Source organism: Oncorhynchus mykiss, chromosome 26 (assembly GCF_013265735.2).
Source record: "Oncorhynchus mykiss isolate Arlee chromosome 26, USDA_OmykA_1.1, whole genome shotgun sequence".
NCBI classification, from domain to species: domain Eukaryota; kingdom Metazoa; phylum Chordata; class Actinopteri; order Salmoniformes; family Salmonidae; genus Oncorhynchus; species Oncorhynchus mykiss.
The window spans coordinates 38504157-38515072 of NC_048590.1; the positions used below are offsets into that span (position 1 = coordinate 38504157).

At 40.0% G+C, this 10916-nt stretch overlaps 1 protein-coding gene across 1 annotated transcript; it reads left to right on the forward strand.

Annotated features, from left to right (window-relative positions):
• Nucleotides 1–5065: 5065 nt before the first annotated feature.
• ddx28 (DEAD (Asp-Glu-Ala-Asp) box polypeptide 28) lies at nt 5066–8958 on the forward strand. Its single transcript, XM_021607758.2, has 4 exons — nt 5066–6409; nt 6598–6681; nt 7272–7484; nt 7726–8958. The coding sequence occupies exons 1-4, from the start codon at nt 5294–5296 to the stop codon at nt 8041–8043; spliced, it is 1731 nt and encodes a 576-aa protein (XP_021463433.2). The 5' UTR covers nt 5066–5293; the 3' UTR covers nt 8044–8958.
• The last annotated feature ends 1958 nt before the right edge of the window (nt 8959–10916 follow it).

Below are 10916 nucleotides of genomic sequence, written 5' to 3' on the forward strand. Positions count from 1 at the left end.
ACTTTTACTAACTGCGCGTGACAGGGCAGTTCCAGTAGTGACGTCAGCAAACCCTGGAACACAACAGAGCGCTGGCACTCTTGTCTCTCAATTCAATTCAGAGGGCTTTATTGGCATGGGAAACATACAGTATGTTTACATTGCTAAATCAAGTGAAATATATAATAAACAAAAGTTAAATAAACAATCAGAAATTAACAGTAAACATTTATCTCACACACACACGCACAAACACGGATAAGGCTGGCAAGAGCTCCTAGGATATGTAGTTAAATCTCATATTGAAACACATTTCCTCAACGTGAACCTTATTATAGCGTATAATAAAGTTATCTAGATGTACAGCACTGTTGTACTACTCGGATTTAATCCAAATTAAATTACACTTAATTCAACAGACTGCCTGCCCCAAGGTCTATGCAATAGTTCTGCATGTCGATGATAAAGTCTGTGACATATGCATTAGTATTTCAATCTGTCTTTATACTAAGTAGGCCATCACACTTTCCTGGAATGCATTGCTTATGTGATTAGTTCAATATATCCTATACCCTAAAGCAGGGATCATCAACTAGATTCAGCCGCGGGACGGTTTTTTCTTGAGCAGATGGTCAGGGAACCGGAACATAATTACAAATCATTTGTAGACTGCAAATTGACCGCAAGAAGCCCAAACAGATATCCCATTTGACTAAAACATTTCAAACCTTGCTTACATTTTTATATGATCACATATACAGTATGTCTCTATTATGCGTGGGAATACTTTGGAACAGATTTCCAAAATTAAAATCACGTGGAGTTGATTTGCTGGTGTTTTTACAGTCTTTTATGTCCAACATTTATACAAATGGGCCGCCAGTCGCGGAACCCTTCCGGATAGACTATACAGATAGTTTTTCTGGCCTGGGCAGATCAAGTAAACCTTTTGACCCTTTCATGTTGAGCAGATTTCATAATCACTTTAATTGTATCACTGCCAACCATTATGTGCACCGTTAGATTAAACCAAATTATAGCCAACCTTCAACCTTTCTCTCTTAACTATATTGTAACTATATTGTAACTATATATATATATATATATATATATATATTACTTTAACTGAACATATAACAGTGAATGAAAGCTGAGGGTCACATTATAAATACAAATATATATATATATATATATATATATATATATATATATATAATTCAAGAGTGCAATGTACAGATCAGAAATAGTGCAATAACTTTAGCTCAGATAGAGCCTTGCACTACTGGGTTTCAACTGGTAAAGAAAGCTAAGAAGAGCTACTGGGAATTATTGCAGGGTGAATCTGATGGTAGAATAAATAAGAAATAAACCCAGCAGCTCAGAGAGTTGTTCCTCCTGATAGTATCAAGATTTCCCCTCTGTGACCCAGCCATCTACTTATGCAAAGCTATACTGGATCAACACTTAGGGCCTTCTCTATAAGCCTCTGTACTGTTGTGGCTTTGATTGATGTACTGGAAGTGCAACAATAAAAGTAGCTGGTTATTGATTAAAGATACAGCAATATAAATATGTCAAACAGGGACATTCTCCTAACATCATTGCACCTCATAGTGCAATACATAGCTACATTAGTTAGAATATTAATTTCTACATCATAAAAATGAATTACTCAATTGGTAAAAAAAATATCAGAGAGGTTCCATTACATCAGAGGTTTAATAACATCAGAGCAGTTTAATAACATCAGAGAGGTTTAATCACACCAAAGAAGTTGGTTCAAACCAGGGAGGTCCATAACACCAGAGAGGTTCAATAACACCAGAGAGGTCCAATAACATCATGAGGACAGTTGAATGTCCCCTCGTACTGGATTACATCGTTCAACAATGGAAACCTTAAAGTGCCGATGTCTGACTCTATATGACATATGCACAGGAGTTATACATCAACAGAAATCAAAGGGAAATGTCCTTTACTGCTAATTTCTCCACAATAATACATTAAGTACATGAATATGACTTTATATAACCGACATAAATCATTAATTGATAACTCTTCTTGGACATTGTTCATATTTGTGGAGTTTAGGGGAATATATTCCAGTAGTGATATAGGCCTATATAGAAAAATATGAATTTTTCTGCAGCTGTCTGGGGTGCATTGAGACAAAACACCTGCATACACAGAATCCTCTTATTGAATATTCGTGAAAGATAACGGATACAGCAAAGATAAGAAAAAACAAGAGAATGTTTTTGTTTAACACATGTGGGCGTACAGACGCTGAAGTTCACAAAAGCAATGCGGAAAAAAATATCACATTTCCTGTGGTCTAAATTTCCAAGCAAAAGCGCTCACTACATGTAAACCTCACTGACATTCACTGTATGCCATCAGCTGGCGAAATTGAAATTGATTACAAAATATACTCGTTTGAGATCATACTGATAAAACTGCTATAGGTATGTTACCTTGAGAGTGCACGTTTGAGTTAAATTAGAAATGACAGTTTAATTCACAAGACAATCCATTGTTGAAGCATAACCCTCTTTTTTGGTTACATTAGGCAACAAACTAATCACTGCATTTTATAGCTGCGATATCGATATTATGAGAAAATGATTGGATTTATATAGGACAAGGGTGTTATGTACAAAGGTGTTATGTGGCCAAAATAGAGAAATAACATAATTTACTAACCTTGAAGTTCCCTGATGTTATTTCATAAAAGTTATTTTGAACATTAAGTTTTAATAAACCATATTAAAAAATATATTTTAATAAGATTTAAAAAGTAAATAACAGATTTAGCTCTTGTCTACCTCACAACCTGTCCAACACTGTAAACACTGACTCAGTAGGATTTGTATGCATTCTCTTTTGTATGGTAGGTTATTATTTGTTTTATTGACATCTGTATGAGTACAATGCAGAATGCATGGGTATGTATGGTATGTAATGTATATGATCGTCATGACACCAAGGCATTATAACACTACTGCTGTAAGAGCATGTCTCCAGACCCACTACTGGTTGCTGCTTAATTCAGGTTACCCGTGTGCCTCTTATCTTCTCATCTTACCATTAAAGGGAGAAGATAAAGAACACAGTGTACACAAATTGTGTGGGAGGGTATGGATGTGGTTAACGATATTAAGTTCTCGTAAAGAAAGTAGTGAGGGAACAAATAAACCCTCTACCCCCTCACTTGTCCTGTGTGTGAGAGAGGTATGTGACGCTCTCTTTCAAGGATTGAGGCTTGTGCTTCTGCACAGCATAGTACACAGACTGCACAACTTCAATGCATCACCTTGACTGACATGAACCATAATATGGGTTAAATATTGACTGTTATTATTATATTGCACAAGAATCTGTCTGAATTCCTCACTTGAGGAAGGAGGCTTATTTCTAACTTTGTAAATATCGGAGAAGACAGGATTATTTCAGATGTATTTTTCCTGCTTGTTTTTATTAAAATACAGAACCACAAGAAAGCAAATGGCAGGAATATATCTATTTCATATTGGTAGATAACTGAACTGAGTATAACAGTGAAAAGCATTTTGATTGAACACCTAAGTGAAAATAGCTACATGTAGACACCATGTAGCCTATTCATAATTGTTTTACATTTAAATTGAACCTTTATGTAACTATGAAAAAATGCAGAAGTATACTGGAAAAATTGGCTGAGAAATTGGTACAAAAATTCTGAAGAGTGTAAAATGCATACACAGGATAGACATTGAGTGGAGCATATGACAGGTTTTGTGGTTTACGGGTTTGACTTACTGGTTTTCATCCTTGGTGTAGGCTGCCCTCCACTGTTTACTGAAAGAACAACAGCAAAATCAATCAAGACCCAACATTATTCGCCTCTCCTCACTGCTCACTTCTTTCCCGTAGTTCTCTCTAATACTGTCAAAGCTCTTCTATTTTTCCTCTTTTTGCCACCAGTACTGTTCTGGATAGCAATGTCAGGGTGTTGCCCAACGCTTGAACCAACAGTCAACACGTGACACAGTCAGACACCCTATTACTGGCAGCGTATGTGTGATGTTCTGATGCTTCAGAAAATCAATCAGACAACCGGTTCATTCAGAGCATGGGAACTGTGCCTGGTGAGGGATCAATACTGGTGACAGATCAGTAATTACTGAACCACAGAGATCATCAGAGGCAATCCTCATCATCAGGTCCAGGGTGAAAATAGCTATGAGCTCATTATGTGGGTTGTACCATCACATTGGCTTTGATCTAGGGTGGAGAGAAGTTCAATACATGTATGACTTTCTTGTTTGTTTTTTAGTGTATAAATGTACAAGTCTATTCTATTTTCTGAAGTATGTTCTTTTAGGTCAGCGGTGTCAAAGAAGACCTGAATAGGCACTGGTCCTGGAAGTCACCATAAGGTTATCGCAAAATATCGATTTTAATGTAAATTATTATAAAATAGTTCAAACAGGTATGGGCTGGGGATTTAGAATGCCAAAAAAGGTCCACAGGTTGTCAGTGGCTCTTCAGTACAATAGTCTACAATAATGATTTAGTACATGTATCATCATGGCAGAGCACGGATAGAAGCTCATCAAACTAGTCTACCACACATACGTACACAGCAAAGTTTAACCATACTAGTAAGGATCAATATCAAAATGGTCTTAAGACAGATACATGCATAATTGAATTGAACAATTAACCCAGTATTGAAACACAATAATGACGTGGCTGTCTATCTCCAATCCACACAGCCAAACTCAAGTTGTACTCAAGTACAATAATACATTAACACAAAACATAAATATAAGACTGATCCCACTGTGGATGGAAGTTGGCCCACACATTTTACCCTGTTCCATTTGAGTACTCCACAGGTAGCCGACACATACTATTAAAAACGCTCCATAATATACATTACATCTAACATACTTTCTAAACAGCAAAATGTCATAAAAACAAAAACTGGAGAGCAATTTTTTTGTTGTTGAAATGTCCATTCTATATATTAGATTTCTATCTGGGCTACCCGTTCTATTCAATAAGGAATGCGTCATCTCTTGCGACAGATTGACGTCATCATTATTCGCCACGGACGCATGTGCATTTAAATGTTTGAAAATTGAACGGAAAATACAGTCCGGTAAAAACGTATATAATCAAATATATCTTGTTCTCGGAGGCATTTGATAAATTATACACTATAATGAAATACAACAGAAACGGTATTGTCTATTTGTGAAGACGTGCACTAGCTGATTCTTCCTACCTAACGTTAGCTAGCTAGTAAGCTAGTTAACTTACCATCGGAATGCAGTCTGTGAAGGTTGGCTACTCAGTATTGTTTACGTTGATATCAAAACACAACTACTCGTCCTCGGGTCATTTCAGAGCACTAGCATGTAGTCATGGTACAATCAGTTCAGCCTGTGGTGCCCATCCCATGTCAACCACAGCACAGCCTGTGGTCATTCGTATTCCCAGACACATGCAGGAGCAGGTAGAAAATGTGAAGCAGGTGAGAGGCAAGAACAAAGTCAACACCATCAAGGCTGGCAAGCTCCTAATCAAAAGCAAGAACCCAGAACTGAATCAGTCCGCAGGCTACACACTTGGGAAATTTGAGCAGCCCCATCTCTGCTCCAAAGGATGGAAACACAACAAATCATTTGGTGACTACTTCACGGTTAACAACACTCAGCTTACTCCACCCGTTGTCACTGAAATCCAGGAAGAGGAGGGTGACAAACTCAAAGAGAAGAGTAAACCTATTACATTTCACAACCTTCACCTCTGCCCGGACTTAGTGGAGGCTTTGGGCAAGGACAACATAACTCGCCCTACAACCGTTCAACTACAAACCATCCCCAAGCTCCTGAAAGGCTACAACATCCTGTGCGCAGCTGAGACAGGCAGCGGCAAAACCCTGAGCTACCTGTTGCCTGTCATTCACAAACTACAGGCTGAGAAAGCAGCAGATTCCGAGTCTATAGAGACCACACCCAGGACTCGCTCTGTTATCATTGTCCCCTCTAGAGAACTTGCTGACCAGGTCTCAGCTGTGGCTAGGAGCCTGTGTGGCCCATTCAGGCTGATGGTGAAGACAGTGGGAGGTGGGAGAGGTGTGGGCAACATCAAGCTGGCCTTCACCAAGGGTCCCCCGGATGTGTTGGTGGCCACACCTGGGGCCCTTGTCAAAGCCCTGCGGAGACGCTACCTAGACCTGAGGGAGCTGAGCTTCATGGTGGTGGACGAGGCAGACACCATGTTTGATCCCAGCTTCTCTGGCATGCTGGAGAGCATCCTGGCCCAGACCCGTGTGGCCTGTGACCCCTCAGAGACCCAGGGCCCCGGCTCCACCCGCAAGGCCCAGCTGGTGGTTGTGGGGGCCACGTTCCCCGGTGGGGTCGGAGAGGTTCTCAGCCAGGTCATCATCATTACTTTTTTCTACATTGGTTGCGTCCCAAACTCCCTATACACCCTACTCCCTATACTATAGTGCACTACCACATAGGACTCTGGTCAAAAGTAGTGCATATTCCTGCCTCATTATGTAAAATGTGTTGAGACCCATGGAAAAATGCATATTAAAATGAGACTGACTTGTTCTTATAGGTGACGGACCTGGGCAGCATGGTGACCATCAAGAGCAAGAATCTTCACTTCCTCATGCCACATGTAAAACAGACCTTCCTGAAGGTATTCCCCTCTTTTTTTCTTGTTTTCATTGGTTTGGTATTAGTGTTTTGTTTATTTGGTGTTCTTCAATATTGTAAAGTGTCTATGGGGCCTATATAAAAACCATGTACTAGTACTTAGGTATTTATAGTAGAGCTGTCAAAGTGAATCTGTTAACTGCACTAATTTTATTGCACACTATTTTTTTTATCGTGATTATTCACATTGTCTGAAGGCATTAAAAATACATCATCTCTACAGCTAAAAACAACATTGCGATGCCAAATCAAGTTGACATTGAGGTTAAAGAAAGAGTATATCAATTTATCAGATTTTGCTTACCGTTACTTTGGACAAAATCGAGATGTCAATATTCCATAATGCTTTTTGTCTAAAAATCTATTACAGCTCAAATTGAGCAAATTCTGAACTTAATTGCGATTCATCATAGCAAATCCTGCGATTTCACTTTTTTTTTAAATTGTTTGACAGAATACAATGAATTACATTAGTATACTATAAATGTAGTAATTTATAGCATTAAAGTATAAACGATAGAATATAATTTATAGTATACTATATATAACAAATCTATATTATTCCATGGTCAGGTGAGGGGAGCTGACAAGCTTCTGGAGCTCCACCAGGCGCTGAAGGCAGCAGAGCAGGACAAGGCTGGGGTGTTGGTGTTCTGTAACCGGGCTTCTACAGTCAACTGGCTGGGCTATTCCCTGGAGGACATGGGGCTGAGACACGTCCGACTGCAGGGGGAGATGCCTGCCTCCCTCCGGGCTGGAATCTTCCACTCCTTCCAGAAGGGACAGGTGATATGAGATGAGAAAATACTTTGTCTGCTCATGCAGTGTCAAATTCCTTATCAAACTCCATGTGACAATATCCATGTCCATATTGTGTGACAAGCTCCATGTCACACAATAAAGAAACACTTTAAAAAGACACCCAGTAACAATAACACATTGACCACAGATCATAACAAAACACATAGCTAACATGTTATTAATAAGATACATGTTATAGGCTATGTTTCACATTCTATCCTTATAGGTGGACGTAATGATCTGTACCGACATCGCTTCCCGAGGACTGGACACCCAGAGGGTCTGTCTGGTGGTCAACTACGACTTCCCAGAATCCCACACGGACTACATCCACCGGGCTGGACGGGTGGGCCGGGTAGGGAGTATGGAGGATGGGGAGGTGCTCAGCTTTGTCACCCACCCCTGGGATGTGGAGCTGGTGCAGAAGATTGAGACGGCTGCCCGGAGGAGGACAAGTCTGCCTGGGATGGAGTCCTCCATCGGGAAGCCTGAGCCCAAAGCAGCCGAAGAGGAGGAGGAGGAAGAAGAGGGGTTGCTCTACTAGTTGGTCTGCCACAAATAAGGATATTACCAAAGCAGAACTAACTTGTTTGATTAATTTGTTCATTAAAATGATTGTATCCAGGATAGCCCAAACCAGCTGTGTGAGACTGAATCCTTTGTCTCCAACACAGGCATGGTAGTCTTTCAATTTGACCTTTTTAGATGCCATATCATGTTTGAGACTGGAACTATGATCTGACTTCTCTTTTTAACCCAGATAGTTACCGCATGTCATTCCAAAGAGGAAGTGTCTTTGGTAATGTACAAAAATCATGCCCTCTTACAAGCAGCAGGTGTGCGGCACGTTTGCACTTCTCACGGGTAATCACGGGGTGGCAGTATTTACTTTATTTGACCTGTCATACAGCAGTCATACAATAACCAGAGAAGGGCTATGGCCGAATATAGCCTTATTTTAATGCTCATCCACATGCGGCAAGCCCTTCTTTTATGGAATTTAACTCAGCCATACTAACTTGTTTTGGTAAAACATAGGTTAAAGAATCTAAAAAAAAACCCATTTAGAACAAGTATGGAATACCGATTTTATTTTCCTTCCAGAAACTCAAATAATTTCCTTAAAAGAAAGAGTAACTCATATAACCCTTCATGTATCTGGTAGGGTGCCACTGAGACAACGGTGCTAATCTCTTCTCACTAACCACAGGTTAGACCCACATTAGCATATTACATTTTGGAAAGTGGTCTTCACTCTGTTTCTGCTTTTGTGTGTAATACCGAAGCACGACATTAAAACCTCCATATGTAGAAATTTCCATGAATCTACAGTCAAGTTGGATTCAGGCCCTAGCCTTGAAGTCTATCCCATTGATGCCTGCGGTTACTTGCTTTAGAGGAAGCAAGATGTTTGAACATGATAATGTGTCGGAGTGAAAATAAATCTCTGTGAAATCTGGTTTCTGAATATGCCTCTATATTTTCTCACTTATTGAGTTTGCTTTAATTGCACCAAATATAACATTACTAGGTTGCTGTACCATAAACATTTACACTGGGGCAAAAAAAGTATTTTTTTTAGTCAGCCACCAATTGTGCAAGTTCTCCCACTTAAAAAGATGAGAGGCCTGTAATTTTCATCATAGGTACACTTCAACTATGACAGACAAAATGAGAAAAAAAAATCAAGAAAATCACATTGTAGGATTTTTAATTAATTTATTCGCAAATTATGGTAGAAAATAAGTATTTGGTCAATAACAAAAGTTTCTCAATACTTTGTTATATACCCTTTGTTGGCAATAACAGAGGTCAAACGTTTTCTGTAAGTCTTCACAAGGTTTTCACACACTGTTGCTGGTATTTTGGGCCATTCTTCCATGCAGATCTCCTCTAGAGCAGTGATGTTTTGGGGCTGTTGCTGGGCAACACGGACTTTCAACTCCCTCCAAAGATTTTCTATGGGGTTGAGATCTGGAGACTGGCTAGGACCTTGAAATGCTTCTTACGAAGCCACTCCTTCGTTGCCCGGGCGGTGTGTTTGGGATCATTGTCATGCTGAAAGACCCAGCCACGTTTCATCTTCAATGCCCTTGCTGATGGAAGGAGGTTTTCACTCAAAATCTCACGATACATGGCCCCATTCATTCTTTCCTTGACACGGATCAGTCGTCCTGGTCCCTTTGCAGAAAAACAGCCCCAAAGCATGATGTTTCCACCCCCATGCTTCACAGTAGGTATGGTGTTCTTTGGATGCAACTCGGCATTCTTTGTCCTCCAAACACGACGAGTTGAGTTTTTACCAAAAAGTTATATTTTGGTTTCATCTGACCATATGACATTCTCCCAATCTTCTTCTGGATCATCCAAATGCTCTCTAGCAAACTTCAGACGGGCCTGGACATGTACTGGCTTAAGCAGGTGGACACGCCTGGCACTGCAGGATTTGAGTTCCTGGCGGCATAGTGTGTTACTGATGGTAGGCTTTGTTACTTTGGTCCCAGCTCTCTGCAGGTCATTCACTAGATTAAAAATCCTACAATGTGATTTTCTGGATTTTTTTCTTCTCATTTTGTCTGTCATAGTTGATGAAAATTACAGGCCTCTCTCATCTTTTTAAGTAGGAGAACTTGCACAATTGGTGGCTGACTAAATACTTTTTTTGCCCCACTGTACCTGTAGACATCCTTGTGCTGTACACATCCAGACTGAGTGAGACTTGAGCTTTTTACGAGTTCTTACAGTATTACTACACTGAACAAAAATATAAATGGAACATGTGAAGTGTTTGTCCCATGTTTCATGATCTGAAATGAAATGTTCCATAAACACAAAAAGAGTATTTCTCTCAAATTTTGTGAACAAATTTGTTTTCTGGGGACAATAAAAGGCCACTGTAAAATGTGCTGTTTTTTCACACAACACAATGCCACATGCTGAGGGAGCATGCAATTGGCATGCTGACTGCAGGAATGTCCACCAGAGCTGTTGCCAGAAAGTTGAATGTTAATTTTTTTACCATAAGCCGACCAACGTAATTTTAGAAGATTTGGCTATGCGTCCAACTGGCCTCACAACCGCAGACCACGTGTAATCACACCAGCCCAGGACCTCCACATCCAGCTTCATCTGCTGGATCGTCTGAGACTGGACAGCTGGTGAAACAGGAGTATTTCTGTTGGTAATAAAGCCCTTTTGTGGGGGAAAAACTCATTCTGATTGGCTCGTCTTGGCTCCCCAGTTGGTGGGCCTATGCCCTCCCAGGCCCACCCATGGCTGCGCCCCTGCTCAGTCATGTGTAATCCATAGATTATGGCCTAATTTATTTATTTAAATTGACTTTATTTCAATATAAACTTTAAACATCTGCTATCTGAGCAGCTAACCGATCGCAGCAGCTGTACAGAGTCCATCTGT